The sequence below is a fragment of the Stegastes partitus genome, unplaced genomic scaffold (assembly GCF_000690725.1).
Source record: "Stegastes partitus isolate 25-593 unplaced genomic scaffold, Stegastes_partitus-1.0.2 Scaffold1321, whole genome shotgun sequence".
NCBI classification, from domain to species: Eukaryota; Metazoa; Chordata; class Actinopteri; family Pomacentridae; genus Stegastes; species Stegastes partitus.
In genome coordinates, this window is record NW_007579052.1 from 122133 (window position 1) to 143959 (window position 21827).

The 21827-nt window shown below is 41.3% G+C and overlaps 2 protein-coding genes across 2 annotated transcripts in view; one reads left to right on the plus strand and one right to left on the minus strand.

Annotated features, from left to right (window-relative positions):
* The first annotated feature begins 61 nt into the window (after positions 1-61).
* On the plus strand, positions 62-1964 carry eef1a1l3 (eukaryotic translation elongation factor 1 alpha 1, like 3). Its single transcript, XM_008298485.1, has 7 exons — positions 62-205; positions 295-474; positions 551-847; positions 912-1062; positions 1210-1466; positions 1541-1775; positions 1855-1964. Exons 1-7 carry the CDS (start codon positions 62-64, stop codon positions 1962-1964), a joined length of 1374 nt encoding a protein of 457 aa, XP_008296707.1.
* A 1715-nt stretch (positions 1965-3679) lies between these two features.
* The window catches only part of asap1b (ArfGAP with SH3 domain, ankyrin repeat and PH domain 1b), a gene marked incomplete at its 5' end in the record, with an annotated part of 47370 nt that continues 29222 nt past the window's right edge, over positions 3680-21827 (minus strand). The window contains 14 exons of the mRNA XM_008298488.1: positions 3680-5065; positions 5196-5318; positions 6980-7527; positions 7607-7671; positions 8076-8154; positions 9643-9804; positions 13663-13891; positions 15090-15197; positions 17120-17187; positions 17280-17395; positions 18055-18140; positions 20487-20673; positions 20756-20847; positions 21091-21224. Of these exons, the coding sequence (XP_008296710.1) occupies positions 4991-5065; positions 5196-5318; positions 6980-7527; positions 7607-7671; positions 8076-8154; positions 9643-9804; positions 13663-13891; positions 15090-15197; positions 17120-17187; positions 17280-17395; positions 18055-18140; positions 20487-20673; positions 20756-20847; positions 21091-21224 (2072 nt within the window). The remainder of the gene's footprint in view (positions 5066-5195; positions 5319-6979; positions 7528-7606; positions 7672-8075; positions 8155-9642; positions 9805-13662; positions 13892-15089; positions 15198-17119; positions 17188-17279; positions 17396-18054; positions 18141-20486; positions 20674-20755; positions 20848-21090; positions 21225-21827) is intronic.

Here is a 21827-nt window from a genome sequence, read left to right on the forward strand (position 1 = left end):
AAGTGTGAACGTGTGATTTTGTGCAGTTCTTTCGTTTGGTCAGAAAAATCCACCTCGAGCCATGGGAAAGGAGAAGACTCACGTGAACGTGGTGATCATCGGCCACGTTGACAGCGGCAAGTCCACCACCACTGGACACCTGGTCTACAAATGTGGAGGCATCGATCAGAGAAGGCTGGAGAAGTTTGAGAAAGCTGCAGCTCAAGTGAGGAAGAAATGCACTCTGTAAAGATTTTTTTTTTAATTTAAAAAAGCAAATTTAAACGTTAAACTGTAATGAAACTTGTTTTACAGATGGGGAAGAGTTCCTTCAAGTTTGCCTGGGTGCTGGACAAGCTGAAAGCCGAACGTGAGCGAGGGATCACCATCGACATTTCCCTGCTGAAATTTAACACCCAGAAATACACCATGACCATAATTGATGCACCAGGTCACCGTGACTTCATTAAAAACATGATAACCGGGACATCACAGGTAAAGAGACACACAAGTTTGGCCTTTTCTGTATGAATAAGTTGCTTTAATGTTTAAAGAAAGGTTGTCTTTGCAGGCCGATGTTGCCCTGTTGGTGGTCTCTGCGGCTAAAGGAGAGTTCGAGGCCGGTGTTTCTAGAAGCGGTCAGACCAGAGAGCACGCCCTGCTGGCTTACACTCTGGGCGTGAAGCAAATTATAGTCTGCGTGAACAAGATGGACCTGACTGAGCCGCCTTACAGCCAGAAACGCTTTGAAGAAGTGGTGCGAGCAGTGAGCGGCTTCCTCAGGAAGATCGGCTACGACCCCACGGCTGTACCGTTTGTTCCCATTTCTGGCTGGACTGGCGAGAACATGATCACTACAACCCAGAAGGTAAATGTCTGAGGCTTTAAACTGCCACAAGTTGCCTTGTGTTAAATAACGACTGTGCGTGTAGATGCCATGGTTCCAAGGTTGGAAAGTCAGACGAAGGGAAGGGACCGCATGTGGGAAAACTCTGCTGGAAGTCCTGGACTCCATTCACCCGCCTGTACGCACAATCAACAAGCCGCTACGATTACCTCTGCAGGATGTGTACAAGATTGGAGGTCAGGCATGTTCCAGTAGTTGACTTTAACCAGTTTTCCTGATTTATAGGTCTAAATTAATCAGCTCCAATTGATTAAATGAGCTCCAGGTGTGCAGCACAACAATGTCTGTAGGATGAAACGCTACTAAATGTTTTCTCTTCTCAGGAGTTGGTACTGTGCCAGTGGGTAAAATCGAAACCGGCGTCCTCAAACCTGGCATGACCCTGATGTTCTCCCCCGCCAAGCTCACGGCAGAGGTCAAGTCCATCGAGATGCACCACCAGGGCCTGCAGACGGCTCTTCCGGGGCACAACGTCGGCTTCAACATCAAGAACGTGGCCGTGAAGAACCTGCGGCGGGGAGATGTGGCCGGCAATGCCCAGCAGGATCCTCCCTCAGACGTCAGCAGCTTTGAGGCTCAGGTTGGTTGAATGCGTTGAGAATATACAACTTAAAAACCCTGTTTGTTTCCCTGATGTGACGTTTCTGTCTTCAGGTGATCGTCCTCAACCATCCAGGGAAGATCAAGTCGGGATACTCCCCCGTCCTGGACTGCCACACTGCCCACGTCACCTGCCGCTTTGCTGAGCTGAAGGAGAAGCTGGACCGCCGGACGGGCAAGAAACTGGAGGACAACCCGCAGATCCTGATGTCTGGAGACGCTGCTACAGTCAAACTGGTTCCCATCAAGCCCATGTGTGTGGAGAGCTTCTTCACATACCCTCCTTTAGGTACAGTATCTAGTCTAAATGTCAGCTTTCCAATGTTGACTTGTACTTTCTCATCTAACTTCACTCTTGTTGTCAACAGGTCGCTTTGCAGCAAGAGACCTGAAGCAGACGGTGGCTGTCGGGGTCATCAAGTCGGTGGTTAAAGACCAAACACCGAAACCTCCGCAAAAAGCCCCAGTGTGTAAATAAGTTTTTCTCTTACCAGTATTCTGGTAAAACTTCTTCATGTAAACAGTTTTATTTAGTTAGATGTAGTTTTTGTGTTGTGACACAAAGAATTTATGTTTTCAAAGTTTATAGTATCCCTGTGTTAATATTAAATCCAAAATAAGCTGGAGTTGGACAATGTGTTTTGGTTAAAATGCAAAATAAAGTGATTTGGAGAAGAATTTTCTTGATCTGTCTTTAATGTTAAAGTGCAGTTGATGTAGAAAACAGTTAAATGCTCTGAATGTGTGTCTAGAAGTTACACCACTGCAAGATAAAGAATTAGAAACTAAAGTCTTCAGTCTTGAACATGGTTTCCTCTTAGAGAAATGGTTTGACAAGAATCTATTTGTTTTGTGGCCGAGTTAAAAGGGGAGATGAACACTGCTAAAAGAACTGAAGAGTTTTATTTTAAAGCACAAATAATCTTAAGCACACCATGCAAAGTTGTTAAACTAGTTTCCACATAATGGTCTTGGCTGATTAATGTTTTACTTGTACCAGGTCTTTTCACAAAGAAATACTGGTTAAAATCTAAGTGTTTTCCTTTAAGGGCAAGAGTTTGTTTTTGTTTAATTCTGTAGTGGTTAGATTTTTATGCTAATTTCAAGACAACTTGAGCTGTTTTTGGTTTCCCACTGGCAGTTTATGAAATGATCAAATTCCACTTTAACTGCATTTCTAAAGTTTGCAGCATATTTTACCCAGAAGCAACATCTATTAAACTTAAATCAGTTTCTAGTCTTCATTTGCATTTAAATTAAGACAAGTCAGCTATTCATGGCATTTTCTTTTAGCTTGTAATGTCACATCCTCTCCTAAATCAAAATCCTTTTATCAAAAGGAGAAAATTTAGGCTAGTTTTAAGAATGTATTTTCTTGCTTTACTGGCAGATTGTTAATATATTTTGGTGTGTATAATATAAATGAAAATATTGTCAAAATTGTTATTGTATTGTTCAAACACTTCAACTATTGTGTGCACTTTGTCATTTTATAAGTTGCATATTTATATGTAAAATCTGTATGACTGTTTGGTTAATGTACACAGATTTAAATGCAAGGCTTTTTTTTTTATAGAAAAAAGTATTAAGACGAGACGTATGTTGCACTAGATTTCATTAGTTGCCCCCCCCCTCTCCAAAAAACCCTCAAATCCCATTTTACTAACCACACCGATATATTTTTGTTTAAAGTCAGCAAATTTCAGTGGTGAATAGAACATTTGGTGTTTATTATATCTTATGTGGACTGAATGAAACTGTTTTGCAAGTTATTTTCAAGGTTTTCAGGTTTGAAGGTGTTGATTCCTAAACTGAGCTTGAACATATTAAAAATGATCCCAAATTTTAATGCTTGTTAAATTTGAGTTAACTTTTATTATTAGTGGAGTAAAAGTTTAATATTGTCCTCTAAAATGTGGTGCAATTTAAGAATAAAGTAGAATAAAAATGAAAATACACCTCTAAAGTGAGTCAGCATAGTACTAGTTTAGTGCACTACGGGTTAGTTACAGGTACTAATTGAACAGATTGGAGCTATTTCTCAAAGTCTGCTATTTATCTTGAGCCGAGCAGTAACTTCATAAGCTGCTTAGACGTGAACTTTCCCTCCTGTTTGTGAAAATTCCAACGGGAGGCTCAAACAGATCTCCACACCACATGGTCGGTAAGTTAAAAAAAAAAGCAGGCTCGGGGTTTAAGTACAGCACTTTTAATGATACAATGGGTTGATGGGTTTGTTCCTTAACATGGGAAGAACTGCAAGTCAGTGAGGACCAGGTGAAAATACATCGGCTCTCCGGCCTTTTACAAAGTCCACCCTTCATCTAAAAGACATCTCTGGTTCACAGGCAGAAAACCTGGAAATGCACTGAATCCAGTAACATGGAATGATATTACATGACTCAAACTAAAAAAAAACAAAAACAAAAAAAACAAAATTCAAGCTCATGAGGTTTTACAAGACACTGAATTGTGAACACAGGTTGTTGTGAAACTTCTAGCCTGTCAGAAAATCAAGTTATTGCTAAGATGTCCTCTTTAGTTTCCCGTACTTGTCATCAATAGTGGCTTTAACAACAGGATACCTTTTGCGTAGTCCTGCTTAAATTTTAATAGTGGCTCTTCAAACCCTGAGGTGAGCGTCTTTGAACGCAGCACTCCACTCATTTCCAGTCATTGTTACACCATGCACAGAGAAGGTCAAAGGACTGTGGAGATGGCGTCGAGTTCACACACACGGAGCAAACATACAGTGAACAGTGTAACAAGGAGTAAATTAGTGACCTACAGTGAACCACAGGCTTTGATATTCCACCACACAGTAGCAGCAGGTTTCTATACTGTAAAACAACCATAATACGTGTACACACAAAGCAAGCAAGAACAAGGAGTACATTTAATGAAATTCTTTTCACCTCGGGGAAGATCAGTGGGAGACTCCAGCCTCTTCAGTCAATTATGGTGGCAAACAGGGATGCAAGACACAAAGAATGACATGACCTATTTCACATTCCATTTCATATTTGTCCTTTTTCCAGAAATATAAGCTGATAATTACTTGAGGGCCAGTAAAATGAATACAGATAAAATTCAAACTCTACCACCCTGATGCTTAATCTGACAGGCAGAGAGCAATGGTACATGTTTTGTACAATAAAACATGTATATACACTCACACACAAATATATATATTTACATACATATATACACAGGAACAGCATAAACATAGACTTTTAGGTAAGTGCTAGGGTTTTGAGAGTGGCTTCATCACAGCCGTGCTATAGGGTTAAGATAATACTGGTAGAGGAAGAATACACACATTCTTTGTACAGCATGGATGAAGCATCCATGGCTAGATGAGCCTTCTTGGGTTTCTTCTTTGTTGTTGTTGTTTTTTTGTTTTTTTTCTCTTTAGGACGCTTGTCTTGTGACAAGGGGTGTTATAATAGCTATTTACAGGACCTCCCAAGTTAGGGAGAGGCGTAGTGCAAGTCTTTCTGGCTGTCAGTCACTCAGGATGTGCACAAAAGACATGGGGAACACCCCTTTTCTTTCCGGATCTCCTTCAATGTGCCCGATCTGGAGGTAAAAAAGGGGAAAGAAAAGCGTGTGAGAAAAAGGGTATTGTGTGTTTTTTGTGTATTTTCGTGGTGCTTGAGTAAACTGTCAGAGGTCCGACAGCTGCTGGAGATGTTTCAGCTGGACTCACCCACCACTCCTGGTCCTCTTCCCCTGTAACTATGATCACCTCTCCTTCAACAAATGTCAGCTCGTCGTCGTTGTCAGCCTGGCAGTCGTAGATCGTCTTCACCCGACGCGCTTTGTTCTTCCCCTGGATGCACAGAAACAGCAAGACTATTAGATTTTATACTAATACAAAAACATCTCCCAGATATCTGGTAATTGTTTTTAGTTGGCTCTGAGTTAGAAAATATGAGAAATAAGAGAAGAAGAGAAATCAACATGAAGTAAAATCCATTATGCAAAAAGACACATTTGGTAAAATACTTTTTGGTGCTTGAGGAGCTGCTGACAGAATCCAGCAAGTTAATAAGTAGTTAAACAAACCTTAGTTTAGAACTTAGAACTGAACATTTAATAGCTGATAAGCAACATAAATCGCTAGATGACATATTGCCATTGCATATTACATTTATACAAAGACATCTATTCAAAGTCGTGTCTGATACATTGGTTTCACCTTATTTGTCAGAAAGAAGCAACACAAAATAGCAGGACAGAAAAAAAGCTTTTAAACACTGAATAATATTGGCCTTAAAAATCTGCATCTGCCAGGTGTTACTTTTATTGTAGTTTGATAAAATGACCCTTGAAAGAAACTGACATGCTTCTAAAAATTACATCGATACAACAAAACTTCCAACTAAAAAACACAAGTGTATTTACTAAACTCCCTGAACTCCAAGTAACTCATCGGGGCAGCTTTAGCTCCTTCACATTTATAGTCACTGTGGGCTCATTTTTCACTGCAAAAGAAAGTCCTGCACCTCCACAGAAACAACACAACCATGGCTAGAAATAAGAGAAGTCAATACTGATTTTTGTGCAGTACAGCAAAGTTATAATGTAGTGAATTTAAAAACAAAAGAAAGTTAAATTTCTTTTTAATTTGTAGTTGCTTTTTTTTATAAAATTTGAAAAGCCTGGAATCAACATGGACAACATTTTCCCAAGTACCTGCAGGTGTTACCACTGGGATAGCTGTGAATACTCCAAATACTTAGATTCTTACATGTTTAATTTGTTTTCATCTCCTCTCTGCTCTGTGTAAATACAAACTGCAGTTCAGCCAAATAGTCTCTGAATTTTTGTCACTAAACGGTTGGTTGTAGCTGAGTCACTAATGGCTTTGTGGTCAGTCAAGGAGTGCAGAATTGTTCTTTTTTTTTTTTTTACAGAATCTGGTTAGCGCGAACAGTTTATTTTTGTTGACTGTCTAATTCACGGTGGCTACAGCTGAGGTGGCAGAGTGGGTTCTCCACGAATTGCAAGGTTACCGGCACAACCCCCTGCCCCTCTACATGTAGAAGAGTCCTTGGGAAACACACTAAATGAAAAGTTTCTCCCAATGGCAGGCGAGCACTTTGCATGGCAGCTCTGTCGACACTGGTGTGTGAATGGTTGGCTTTGAGTACCACTAAGGGAGAAGGCGTGATACCAGTGCAGACAATTTAAATGAGACAGATTTTTAAGCTTATATTTAGTTCAGTTTCCATTTTCAAACAGTAAGTCACAGATGAGTAACTCAAGGACCATCAGACAGTTAATCATCCAGTAATGTTTACATTCTCTGGCTCTGACTGCGGCAGTCAGTTTGGGGAATTTTGTAAAAACAACAGGGCTTTCAAACCGACCAATGGGTTGTTGGGTTCTGAGTTAACTGGCAAACAATAGAGATAGCAGTCCAGAAGAAGTTTAGAATTCTATATTATATTATTGTTCATATATTTGCAGAGAAACATGCGTTCATACCGTATTGATCTTCCTGGGGAGGGGCACAGGGGTCTCTGCGGTCCCTGCCGGGGTCCCGTTGGTGTCTTCAGCAGCTGGTTGAGATGGAGTCGCTATATTCGCCTGCTGATTGGGTGACGGTGAGTCTTGAGGCTGCGGTTGAGGCTGCGGCTGAGTTTGAGGTGGAGGCGGAGGTTGCGTTTGAGGCCTCGGTGTCGACTCTCCAGGAGGCGGCCTGGGAGCGGACTCGGCTGTCCCGGGTTTGGGGGGGATGTCCGCCAGGTGAGGCTTGGGAGGGAGGTCTTTGAGCTGGGGTTTGGGCGGCAGGTCTCCCAGCTGAGGTTTAGGAGGGAGGTCGGAGAGCTGCGGCTTCGGGGGAAGTTCTCCGGGTTTGGGGGGAAGTTCGGACACCTGCGGTTTGGGCGGCAGGTCTCCCGGCTGAGGCCTGTCCGCCAGAGGAGTCTTCTGAGGGGTCTCAGTCGCAGGCGGGGACTTCTGGAAGACCTCTGGAGGAAGGCTGCTCTTATCCATAGACGGATGGTGTATGGTGTCAATCTTACGCAATGCCACTGGAGAGACAAAGGAACTCGTAAACATCTTCTTCAGTTTAACGGTTCACATTAAAACTAAATGTGACAAAGACGGTACCTTTCTGAGGTAGTTTGGGAAGAACCCTTGGACCAAGTGTAGACTTCGTGTTGCTTGAAGTAGTGCTAGGAGGAGATTTGTAGATGAAATCAAACAAGAAGCAAATCAAAGTAGAAAGCTGCCTCCTCCCACCGAGAAAACTTCTTATTACAGCGAGCAGAACAAGTTTCAGACAGAAGAGGCTTCAACGTGCAAACAGAAGTTCTCTCTTGGAGTTTTCAACTTACAAATACAATTAATGTCAGAAACTTACATTTTTCTGCAAATGCAAAAAGCTGCTCTGACACCTACTGACATTTCTCACCATTTTCTGACACTTTATAGACCAAACAACTGATCAATTGGTCAAGAAAATAATCAACAGATTAACCGATAATGAAAATATCCAGCAGTTGCAGCCCTATTGTTTTGATACTTAACTAAAATGTCAAACATTCTCTTTTACACCAAGAACTTCTTTCGCCGATACCTTTGCTGCTGAGGAATGCCTTCAAACTTGTTGGAAACAGGAGACATCTTGCTGACCGGAGGAGGGGTGGAGTCGCTTCCTAAAATATCAACATTAACGATGACAAACACATTATTTAACACCACATGAGAACGCCAGCAAAGAAATTAATTTGGTATAAATGTGGAAATAAATCAACATGCTGTGATGGTTAAAAAAAAAAATAATGAGGGAGGCGTCATCTGGCTGAGCTGTCCATGAGCCCGTGCTTTTTTGGAAACTGAAGGTCGTGGTGCAATGAAGTGCCGGCGTTTAATCAGTGGCTGGGTGTTACAGCACGTGTGACACAGAATGCACAAACAGAACCGAGGACAAATCATAACAAAACTATCCGTATCAAAGACATGGAATGAGTGACTGAAGCTTCATTTTTGACAACTTTGACCGTTTTTCTAACCAACCCAGAGTGAGCGTTTGTCTCTTGATACATTTTGAAGATGTGTTGGTAGGTGGCTTCGGAATAATTTGTGGATATTTGTGGGATAAATCAACTCTTTAAAGTTTTACAATGCATCCTCTATAGTCCTTACTGTGGGAGTTATTGTATTTAGGAGTGTTTAACTTGCAAATACTATTAACATCTGCAAGTTGCATGTTCTTTTTTTTACACATGCAAACAGCTGCTTTTTGCTCGTGCACACACGCTTAGAGTTAAAATGAGCAATTAGTCGATCACCTATACAGAGCTGCTTCGATTAAATGATCGGTTGTCAACTATTAAATTATATATGTATTTGCCAATCATTTTGATAACAGACTTGAGCAATTTTTAAAGAGAAAAAAAGTAAAAATTCACAGATTCTGGCTTCTTAAATTAGAATATTTTCTGGTTTCCTTCCTCCTTTATGATGGTAAACCGAAGACCTTTGGGTTGTTGACAAAACAAGACATTTGAGGACGTCATCTATGGCTTTAGGAAACACTCATTGACATTTCTCATTATTTTCTGATGCTTTATAGACCAAGCAACTAATTGGCTAATTAAGAAAATGACAAAAATATCTATTAGTTGCAGTCCTGCTGTTCTGATATTTAACTAAAATGTCAAACATTCTCTTGTTGCTGCTTCACAGTTATGAGGATTTGCTGCCTTTTTTTTCTGAACTCACCTTGAGATTGTGAATGAAAATATTCATTACATGCAGCTCTAGTTCATAGATAAATCTTCAAACTGCATTAAGAGACATGACAAAGGAACATGAAAAGTGTAAACTCTGGGTAAAGTTAAACAAAACCCAAACTTCTGAGAAACTTCTACATACTTAAGACAAATGTTTGGCAAAAAATATTAACTCAAGATCCACTTCTAAACTCTTTTTTGGGATTTAAATCACATCTGATGAGCAAACTTTGTCGAGCAGATTGTAAATTGGATGAAAGCTCTGGGGAAAAAAGCTAGAAGTGGAGTTTGAGTTAGCATTATTTTGTCAAATCTCTCAAAAAGAGTTTTTTTAAAAAAAGAATCCAAGTGGAGCGTTGGTATTCTGGCGTCGGGCTGGAGCCACGCCTGAGTGTGCTTGCATCTCACCCCCAGTTAAGCCCCCTTTACTGTGTGGACTGTGAGAGAGCGGGCTGGGTGGGTCGGACAGGGTGCGTTTGTGTCCAGGAGGGGGGGGCGGAGGTCTCTTCTTGGACAGGGTGGAGCTGCCTCCTGGTGTGAGTGCAGAGGGAGGGCCAGATGGGGGAGGAGCTGGAGGAGCGATACATAAGACACATGAGGTGATGAGGCACCCACAAAAAAAAATTAATCCTTCTGTTCAAACTTCCCCCTCCCCAAAAAACCCAGAGAAGGTGAAGATAATGAAGCATGGAGAGGAGAAGAGGAGGAGGAGGAGGAGCGCAAAGAGCGTGGAGACGAGTCAGGTTGATGCGAGAAAAACAGGAATGTAAAAATGTAAAATGTGTTTTTTTTTTGGTGTCTGCCTGAGTCTAATGGGACTCCACTGGTCACTAATATAGAGAAAAGTAGGATGAAAGTAGCTAATAGAGAGCTCAGCCAGAGAGGAATCAGCTGTGGTTAAGAGTTTACAGCTCAAGGATGGTGGGACGTGATTCCAGATGGATGAGAAGAAAAAAAAACAACATGTAGGCAAGAAATAATTAACTGGAGACTCAGCTTGCCTACATGGTCCCATTTTTTTTTAAATTTTTAAATAAAACGCCACCACCCTGTAAATCTGAGCTGTAAAGGAAGAAAACAACTGAGGGACAACTGTATATGGGGCACACAGCCGAGTAAGGGGGAGAACGTAAAACCAGGATATTCACTGATGTATGGTCGAGTGCCAGCCAGTGTGGCGTAGTGCGAATGAGAGCCAAGGAATGCCAAGTGTGGAGCTGAAAGAATAGAGAAACAAAAAAGAGAAAGAAAACAGAGCGAGATGAGGAGTGTGGGAGAGAATCTACAGTATGTCAGTCTTATAAAGAGCTGCTCCCACACACTGTAAAATAACAAGATGAAATCTTATCAGTGGCAAGCAAAGCAAAAAAGAGGAGGAACGGTGTGAAGCTGGGCCCCCGGGGAGGCAGCTTCTTCAGCACCCACTGAGAGAGAGAGAGAGAGAGAGAGAGAGAGAGCGTCTGAGGAGTTAGCATGTTCTCCTGAATGCAAGTCCTCTTATCCAGGCTCGCAATCTTATTTTTGCATAAATCAGACTTTAAAATCTACTTGTTTCCAGTGCTGTTTTAATGGTTCTATTTAGGGGACCTGAAGAAACGATCGCTCTTATATATCAGTGGCTCCTTTTACAAGCCTCAGGAACAAAAGAGCTCCAGGAACTAATCTCAGGGACCTTTAATGGGTCAGGAACTAAATCTGGACTCTGGTTCTTCCAGTACAAAGACACAGAAAGCTCATAAGTCCCTGACAGGTTTCTGTGGTGAAAGCTGGATAACTAGACGGTCCAGTTGTCCAGTTACGTCCGTCAACTGGAACTGTGAAGCGTCGGATTCAGAACCCTTGTGTGAGTTTGTTGAGTGGCCTTTTCACCAACTTTCCAAAGATAAAAACATGAGCAAAACTGTAAATAAATGGATGTGTTTATCATCCAACCACCTGCAAATGTTAGCATGTTGTCAATCCAGCTTGTTAACCCTCTGGAGCAAATACAGCTCCTCAGTTATTCACTAAACTGAAAATCGATCTGCGTTTGTTAACAGAAATGCAAAAGAAAATCACAGTTCCAGCTCATTAGTAGTACTAATTAGTATTGTTTCGTTTTGAACTGTTAGATAAAAGAAGGAATCTGAACACTTCTGCTCGGGTTTGAGGCATTTTCCGTTGTTTTTTTCTGGACAGGATAGACCAAACTATTAATTAACTGAGAAAAAAACAGTAGATTAATCCTCTGAACCCAAAACCGTCTCATTTTCACTCAATGTGGGCTCAAACAGCACAACCAAAGCTACAAGTAGAGAGAATCAAACATGTCTTTTGTGCAGAGTAAGAAAATTCTGCCATAAATCATTAAAAAAAAGTTTATTTCTTTGCGTATTTGTTTTACAAAACTAAAACATGTACAACACTTTTCCAAGTGTCCACAGTTGTCACCAACACTAGGAAACAATGTTGAGTCTGCAAACTATAGATTTCACTATTTACACTGCTATTGTCTTACATACTTGTCTCCTCCTGCCTGCTCTTTGTGAACACTGCCTGCAGCACAGCCCGGTTTAGCTGAAAAACCTCTGAATTCTTGTCACTTGACTGTTGGTTGCAGCTGAGTCACTCGTGGTTTCCTGGTTATGCCGATGAGCTCAGATTTAGTTTTATTTAGTTTTATTTTTGGCAATTTTTAAAAATGAGACGTGTAAAATAAAGTGATTTTGATGAAATATCACAATTTGAAATTTGGTTAATTTTCATGATGGACTCAGAAGACAGTCATAATTAGTTCAAGGGCAGCTGTAAATGTGAGAATCTGGCCATTCTTTCTGTTTTTACAGTCTGGCTCTGATAAATGGTGCAACTTATGTTACCATTTTAAAGACAACACACATCTCAATCCACCGATGGGTTTTTGGGGTTCAGAGGTTTAATTACAGCTGTAATACATCCTTCCTGTCAAAGCCAAGGAAAACATCATTAGACAACTACATGATGTTGCGTTAGAAGGAGGCCTACTGAAGGCAGGAACGTCTACTGTGAAGGAGCCAAGATGCTAATAGAGTCGGATTAGATTTTACATTAGCAGCACTGTCCTGCTCTTTATTTGATTTGGGCAAATTTACACCCTGGCAACGTCAGCCAAACTTATTAAAGAGACAGATACATTTATCAAACCCTCCCTTAGTCCTCAGTAAACAAGCCTTTTCTCTAGAGTTAAACATCTACAGTGAAAGTACAGAAACTAAGAGTATAAATGTAATAATTATGTGGTTTTCCAAGCATCCAAAAAAAAGTTTGTTAAACAGATTTAATCAGAATTATTTTAATGTTTTTATTTAACCTTTATTTATTGTATTGTACTATGATAATATGGCTAACTAGCTCCAACCTGCCCCCTTTTTGAATGTTTTCTGCGTGTCTTTGGTCTTTTAACACGATAGCATGTACGTGTTTTAAAACAAATCAGCTGGAAATATTCAAAGTCAGCGCAAATCAGTGATAAAATCCACTGGTAGCAGATGTAATGTAGGCCTAAATACGTCAGCTAGAAACAGGAGGCCTGTCTCTGTCTGCTTCTGTGTTAAACTGATGATGCAAATATTATCAAATTTTATTTGCAAATCTGCCACTTTAATCATTACCAACTGCATATCTGCTGTGTTCTGATGGGAAGCTTGGGCTCAGCCAGCGGTCAGCTGAAACGTTTGCACTGGAAACAAGTGAAATTTCACACCCTTTGCTTTAAGAAAAATAAGATTTCAATGCTCAACAATGGATCTGGACGACTTGTTAGGATGGATGTTGGCAGTGTCAAGTTATGCAATGTTTTCAACCAAATATCTAAAGAGGATCCACAGAGGGAGGAGTGTTATTTTTAATTCTAATACTGCAGAGACAGCACACCCACTGTACGCTCTGTGTGTACACGGAGCCCCGGCTAATGATGAAGTGTGGATTCAGCTTCCCTTTCACACGCCTGACTAATGACTGCTACCCTGCCCTCTCCTGCAGCCATGTTTTCCTGAAGGTTTACTATGTAAGCAATCTTAATGACACCTGCTTCCCGCCCTCTGATCTGTGTGCTGACAAATTACATACCACTGCAGGGTGTGTGAATGTATGTGTGTGTGTGTGTGTGTGTGTGTGTGTGTGTGTGTGTAGATTGACTGACAGAACAAAGAAGAAAACTTTCCACTAAAGTTATTACGAAGCATTTTCTCTGTGCCTATTTCTGTCCTGGATATATAATCAAACATTAACAGGCATAATAAAATCAATTATCTTCCCTCCACGCTACTCAGACACAGTAGAGCAACCTTTAGACCATTCGCATTACAGGTTGACATTTACATAAGAGATATTAGCAGACTGTATTGACGGGCATAAACTACAGACTGATAAAACTGAATGTCGGATGCGCTTGGAGCAGGCATGTCTGACCTTTGCCCTGGTTCCTGGGCGGCAGCGGCGGCCCGTCGGCCACCGGGGAGGAGCTGAGGTCGGTGGAGGCGCTGTACATCTGGTTGGTGAAGGCGCTGTAGGAGAGACGCTGCTGCTTGTCCCTCTGGCTGATGAAGCCCGGCAGGGAGAGCTTGTCGTGGGGAGAGAGGCTGGAGGAGTGGCAGAAGCTCTGAGGCCTCGGGGAGCGGTCCTTCTTGATGGGACTCGGCTGGAGAAGGACACACGACAGATTAGACTGAGATGATATCGGTCGGAGGAGTCGACACGAACAGAACTCACGTAGAACGAACTCAAACGTGTTCTTGTGAGATTCACTGTCAAGACACATCCAAGTGGCTACGTTCCCAAATGTCTCACCTCCATGTATCTACTGCATTGTTTGAAATTCACATGAATAAACCTTCATTTTTCAGACTAATTCACCCAGTTTTGACATGCTGTCTTTAAAAAAAAGAACAAAAAGAAAACAAAAAAGAAACACAAACAACAACAACAACAAGAAGAGTCACAACTCCAACACGCACATGGAACTACAAATACACAACACTGACACACAACCAAAACAAAAAGAAACCTAAAATCAAAATAAATAAACAAAATCAAAATCGAAAATGAAAAAAAAACAAAAACAACAAATCCAAAACCCAACAAAAAAAAATAAGCCCCAGCTCCATGAGTAACACAGACGCAAATGACAAAAATTCACTTCCTTGGAGTTCAGAGGATTAATACAAAAAGGTCTCTCTGGAAATATTGTTTTAATCTTTTATTTGGCAGTTATAAACAGAGACAAATAGAAATTACACCTGTTTAAACTTTAAATTGACAGAAATGAATCTGCAACCAAACTGAATGCTGACCTTTTTTACCCCTTGTTTTTACACAATGTGTGACGGTTTGTGCGTTATACAAGCAGGAAGCATGGATGTGATTTAAATGTTTTTCATGCTTCTAGATGACAAACAACTACAGTTTTAACAAGATCTGGATGATAACATTAACTAGCTACGACCTACTTCCTCTTATACTTGGTGGTTGAAATAAAAAGGCTTTTTTTTTTTTTTAATTCTTGGTATCTTTTGATCTTTTGACGCTATTTTGTTTGTAAGTCCTCTCTTACTTCTTCCTCTATGTACATGAAGTTCAGTTGGTGTGTAAATCTGTTGATGTACGGTTTAGCCTCTTTTGATTGTGGCAGGTAACCACAAAAAAGCAAGAAGCTCCACAAAACCCAAAAAGCAGCTCTGAAAATCAGCAGAGTCCTGTCGTTGTTTTGTTGCATTCAAATTGTGAGCTGATCTCAGTCACATCTCTTTCAGTTCTTAAAAAACCATTTCAGCACCACAATAGAGGAGCGATAAAAACCTGGCTGAATTCAAGCAGAGAAAAGTGAAATCGATTCACACCTTATCATCCAGGTCATCGTCGCTCTCGTCCATCTCCTCCAGTCTGAGGCTCCACTCGTACTCCACATGGATGTGAGGGTTGAACTTCCCCTCTGCAGCCTGCACAAGCTGAAACACACAAACAAATCCGCTGTACAAACTGTAGCTCCGCAAGATACACAATGTTGGATTATTGCCGTTAATCGATATGCCAATATTTTCAACTCCAATTTTAGCCGACTGCCAGCGCTGATATATGCACAGATTTCCTCCACAGAATCACAAATAAGGTCTGTCTTGTAGTGGAATTAACATATTAATCGGCCCACTGGCAGGTACTCACTATGAAATGTCCACATTCACAAGAAAAAATAAGAAAAGCACTTCAAAAACAGGCTGTATTTATTTTTCTATATTAATTTCAAACTAAATTGTAAACTTGACAAGCATTAATCTATTTGTCAGTGTTTAATTTTAGAGTTTAGCTTTCATTGGCCGATACTGATGATGATCAAATTTATAGAAGCATTATAGACAAATGCTACTATATATAGGGATCAAACAATAAATAAAGAGGAGAATGAGGAAACTGGTGCCATAGGTTAAAGAAACACTATGAGCCAGGTTCAGTTCTAACAATAAACACACATCAGTCATTGTTCTTTTCTACACTTAATGAAAGTATTAACATGGTATCCAAATGCTCTCATTTCCTGACTTAGAGTTAAAGTTCTTGGGTTAAATTTAGTCAACTGTGCATCAAGTTTTTATTGCTGTTCAACTGGTGACCTAACCACTGAGTTAACCCACACCTGCATCAGATGTGGCTTTACAGGACAGCCATCAGATAGTGTGACCAGCACACAGAGACTCCTTTGACCAGTGGCTGTAAAAATGACACCCTAAAATGCAACTTTATTCAAATGACACGATGCCACAGATAAAAAGAGAGCGATGAGAACAGACTGTTGGAATACTGGATGCTTTCATGTCTGTTAGGGCCAAAGCCAGGCACTCAAATGTCCACAATTCCAAAATTTGTGGTCTAAAAAATGGCTTTGGACAGTTCTAGATGTCCGACAACTTGATGCTGTCGCCCAAATCCTCACAGGAAGAGAGGGAAAACATTCTACAAGCAGTATTGACGACCAGATTTACTTTCTGCGTTGCAAATATGTGGCAGTACGTGATACAAATGGCGGAAACACTCATTATGAAACCAACATGTGCAACATTACAAGCCAGCACGTGCGATATAACTTCCATATCACAAAAATAGATGCAGTTACCTCTCATGGTATCAGTTTTAAGACTTCTTTATACTGAGTGCTTTTTTTACAATGTGTACTTTATTTTTATAATGTATATCTGTATCTTCCTCTCCATTGCTGCTGCTCTTACCTTTCTTTATTTTATTTTTTGACTCATAAATACACACAATTCCAGTGTCCCTGTAATGTAACAATGCAATAAAACTCTATTCTCCAAACCGACTTGTGATTTCTGCTCTAGATCTGCCCGTTACTTGGCTGTTTCATAATATTTTGTTGTGGAGATGCTGTGTGATGCAACAACAAATATTTACACCCCCATGTTAGAAAAGCATGAATAGAATTACGTAGTGCGCTGATATTTTTGTTCAGTAAAGATATGAGCAAATATCCGATAAACGGAGGCACCACAAGTAAACATGTAAAAACATGTATTCTCAAATTCCTCTATAAAAATAAATAATTAAATTCTATACTGCATGTAATGTAGTTTTTTTTTGTCTGGCTGCTCATGTTAGCGTAAATAACAAACATACATCCACGATTACTTCCACTCTGCTGTCACTGTTGCCTGGAGCTGGAGGCAGCAGACCTTTGACTGCCATCTAGTGTTCTGCCTGAGCTGCCCAATCACTGGCCAACATACAGTACATCTCTCATCATCTCATAATTTGATTCAGCTGGGTGAGGGTTATGTAGTTTTTGGGGGGTTTGTGTAATTTTCATTTTAGACCGTTCATTATCTGCTGTGACGTCCGGCGGCTCCATCTTTGTACTTACTGCCTCCTCGCACTGAGTGTTCCTCAGTCGCCTGGCAACATCCAGCGCCGTCTCTCCGTTCTGATTGGCTAAAGGGCGAAGAGGGATAATCAACAGTTACAAGGGATGCGAGCGCACAAGATGACACGCGCGAGAGGATGAACCTCGACGTGTGACTCACTGATGTCGGTGGCCGGTTTGCCCCTCAGGAGTAACTTGAGGCACTCGGGCTTTTCGTACATGCAGCAGTAATGCAGGGCAGTGTTCCCCCACTCCGTCTGCTTATCCAGGTTACCGCTGAGGAGGGAGGAAAAAAACAACACAGACACAGGTCACATGCCTTCCCACAGTCCTGCAGCTTTAGGTTAATGTGTTATTACCAAGGATTTTGTGATTTAGCATGGAAGGAACGGGTCGGAAATCAGCATGTTAGACGTCTTTGAGCAATAACATCGCAACACAGTTACTGCAGGTAAATAATCCGTAGCTCTGCTGCAGTTCCCATGAAGGCCAAGGAAAATATTCTTAACCGATGATAAGCATGACATTGTACGAGCTATTAATTAATGAGAGGGTCCCACTTCTTCCACGGAGGCTGTGTGCAGTCGGAGCAGTGGTGGGTAAACAATTGGAAAGAGAGGAATAAATTAAGGCAGAGAACAAGTGCTTGACCCATTTCTGTTTGCCTTGTGGGAATCTGAGCTGCGGCGCTAAGCTTTCCTCTGCACTTCCACTGCTTTATTACTGACTGGAGCGCAGAACAAGAGAGACTCAGAGCAGACAGACAGATCCAATTTGATGCAGCGCGTTTCTGCAAAACTGTGTTGTTTAATGCATAATTTTCCTCCAAAGCGCTGGTGTGTTTGACAAAATTTTTGATTCACTAATCCAAAGCCGATCCACGCAGATGCAAGACTTTTAAAAATTTTTAAAGCAAATGACTGTTAAAAATGTACCTGTTCTGCACGAGGAAGTCCACCAGGTGCAGTGAGGTCTGGTCAGCAGTCCGTACAGAGTAGTGCAGTGCTGTCTCTCCAGCTTCCTGCAGGGGGCCATCAAACACAGCAAAGACATGTTGAAGCAACCATGGGCAGCATCCATTCTGTATTCTCTCCCTCTCTGTGTCTCTTTCAGCATTTAAACAAGCTGCAGTAAACAAAATGGCTCCTAAAAATAATATTTCTGCAGGCAAGACGCTGGGTTTTGTCTATTTTTGGGAGACTCTTGCAATAATTTCACGCGATTCGATGCATCAAACCCGGATTTACACGTTGTTCTTTTAGGTGCAACATTAAAGATGGAGGTACAGATTACATACATGGAAGGAACAGTTACATTGGCTGTAAATGGTGGCACCTATAGGGTAGAATGTGAGCTGTGTTTAGTCATGCCCTCCTGTCATGCTCTCTGTGGCTTGGATTCGAGGGGGTGGGATGTCACCATGCAGCCCTTCAGATGTACTGACAGCAGCAGATCAGATATCGGTGAGTCAGACTTCATAGCGCAGACAGCAGCAGCAGCAGCAGCAGCAGCAGCAGCTCCGTCTGTCAGCAGGCGACATCTTCTTTAAATCTGCTGCAGCATTGTACTCTTAATTTTTCATTAGAAAACTAGCATGTTATAAAACCTCGACCCATTTATGTCAGATTAAGTCTGATCATGCATGTTGTTTACGGTACAGTATCTTCGCCATCCACTGCTCGTTATTTAACTTTCATTTATGCCTGAAGCAGCAGTGGTGCACAAGGCGAGGAGACAAAGAAAAAAACAGGCAGAGCCACGAAATAAAAACCAGACACATGAACTGAGCGACCGCAGATGTCGCCATCTAAGTAAATATGGAATCAACACAGATGATGCCCCACGATGTGGCCGAGGTTGCTGGCTATCACCACCTGCTGGTGAAGTTATCCAGATGACTCAGTATTTTCCAACTGTTACACCCATTTCCAGCCGCCAAATAATTCACCAACTGGCAGAAATGTGTCAGCGCTGGTTGTCCTGCTGGGAACGAAACCTCACATGAGGATGAACCACATGTGTCGAGCTCTGGGCAGGAGTTTTCTGGGCTCTGCAGTCTAGTGTGAGATCATAGTGTGTGATGGAAATATATTATATATGTGTGGATACGTGGAGGTCACGGGGCCGAGCCGACAGCAGCACAGCTTCCAGGCATCGTTTCACACTTCCTTTAAGTGGTATCAAGACATGCGGATAGTTTTTGGCCGTATGTGCCAAGATTTCAAGCTTTCCGCCTTTGAAACTTGTAAGACTACTCCTAGAAAATGGAGGGGAATTATATTTGTGTTCCTCAAGGCTTATGAAATTACATTTTAAATATTCAACAGTATGCCCTTTCAGAAACCATTTACTGTGTACCTCCATACAGCCTGTTATTATTAAATTTGCCCAAATTACACCATTTATCACAGCCTGAAACTGCGCAAACAGAAAACATCATCAGATGTTCAACTTTTTGACGGTTCTTTGAACTTATCGTGTGAGACTTTTGGTATGACAGGGAAAACTGACCAAGTCTATGCTTGATATTATGACATTTCATCAAAATCCCCTCATTCTATTAGGGTTATTGTCATATTTTGAAAAGATTAAACCGATACCAGATTCTGAGAGAAGATTCTGCAAAAAAAAACATTTCACAACCAAAAACCTGTCATTGGCCCAGCTGGGAACAACAGTTACGTGGAAAAAATTCAGGGATTTTCAGATGAACTTTAGGCTGTGCTTACACAGAGGAGATAGGAGACAACTATGGGAGCAAATTATCCATCCATCCATTCATACATTATCTATACACCGCTTAATCCTCACTAGGGTCGCAGGGGGGGCTGGAGTCTATCCCAGTTGACTCAGGGCGAAGGCAGGGGGAGCAAATTATATGTAGTAAAATATCTATAGCATGTAGAGTCTTCATGTGTTATTGGCAACATCTACAGGCATTTAAAAATGTTGCTCATGTTGATTGTCAACTTCCATTGTTTCTATTTTAGGATTTATGGCATTATAGCTTCGTTCTCTCTATTTCTAGTTATGATTGTGCTGTTTCCACAGAGGTGCAGGAGTTTATATTAAAGTACTGTGACTTTTAGGCATTTCTGCTAAAAAATACTGATTAATTGTGTGCTGAACAACTAATAAAGTCACTAACTAGTTGTTTGGGCTCCAGCTATGAGAGAACTTAAAGTCAAGAGTTTTTCCTGGAACTAATTTTTTCTAGAAAGCAGTTCTAATGGAAACTGCTGTTTCTCACCACCGCTGAAACTCCCTTCACGTCAACAGAGCTGGACTGGATGTAGAAATCCCAGACAGGATAAATCAAACTAAATTAAGTGAGTGTTTTCTGATTCTGATCCACAGCTGGACTCACCGGTCCTGCCTCTGGGAGCGGCTCCATCAGCTCCACCCCTTCTGCATAGACCTGAATGAGAGCCAGCAGGTCCCTGGACTGAACCGCCTCGAATAGCTCGATCATTTTAGCTGCCGCAGACGTGCATGTCTTCCTCGCATACTTGTGGTCCACATATTTAGCGTTGATGAACTCCTTCCTCACCGTCCTGTGGGCGAAATGCTGCGTTTTTAAGTTGTGTTTGAAAGAATTCAGTCGGTTGTTGGATGTAAAACTCTGACAGTACTTACATGTCACTGGAGGGAGTGGGCTTTGGTGAAGGGGAAGGGAGGTTTCCCTCCATGATCTCATTGAAACTACTGTTCCCTACATTCTTGGCCAGCTGGGGGAGAAAACAGCGAAACATCAGATCACAATGCTGTTGACAAGCAGAGCAGCATACGCATGTTCTCAGAGACAGATGAGCCCAGTGGTTCTTGGAGATGATCCCCTGCTGCTTTGGGGATCAAATTCTGCTCCAGTCTGTGTTTCCACTGCTCTTTCATTATTTCTAATATTTCACTAGAGATCAAAATAGTGACGGGTGTGCCTCAAAAAGCTATTTATTGACTCGGTAGTGACTCACCAAGAGTTCTGAGGTTCCTAACTTGTCGAGCTCCATGGACTGGATGCGAGAAATGTGGACCCCCATCTCTCGGTGTATGCCGGAGCACTCGATGCAGGTGAGGATCCCCAGGTTGGTGGACAGCCACTTAGGGTCTACAAACAAGGACAAAATAGACATTAATATGCACACAGCACGTTGAGCTATAAGTCAGCAGTTTATAGCTGCTGTCAAAGTCAGAGCGATCTTGAAGTCTGCACTGTGCACAGACAATTTTGGATTTAATGAAGGCAACAACAAAGGTTGCCAACCCTGATTATAAATAGCAGGAAGAGGTCATTTTAAGACTGAGAAGTCATTCAAAGTTACACAAAAACCAACTCGTAGGTTTAAAAAATGCGTAAAAATCTGCCAAAATGATACCATTTACCACAGCAGAAATGATAAAAAACAAACAAAACAAACAAAAAACACACTGGATTATCTACTTTCCTACAATTCTTGAACTCATCATGTGTGATGAGCAGTTTTGTCAGAAAGACTAAGCAAATCTAAGCTTTCATCAAAATCAGTTGATGAAATACAAACAAATGCAAAAAGAAAACTGCAAAAAAAATTAACCATTTGCACAAATCAGATTCTGTAAAAACCTAAAAAGTCTACATTCCTTGGTGTAACCAATCAGTCATAATTCAATCAGCTGTGACCAACAGTCACATGACAACATTTCTTTTGGGCTGAACTGCAGGCTGTGTTTA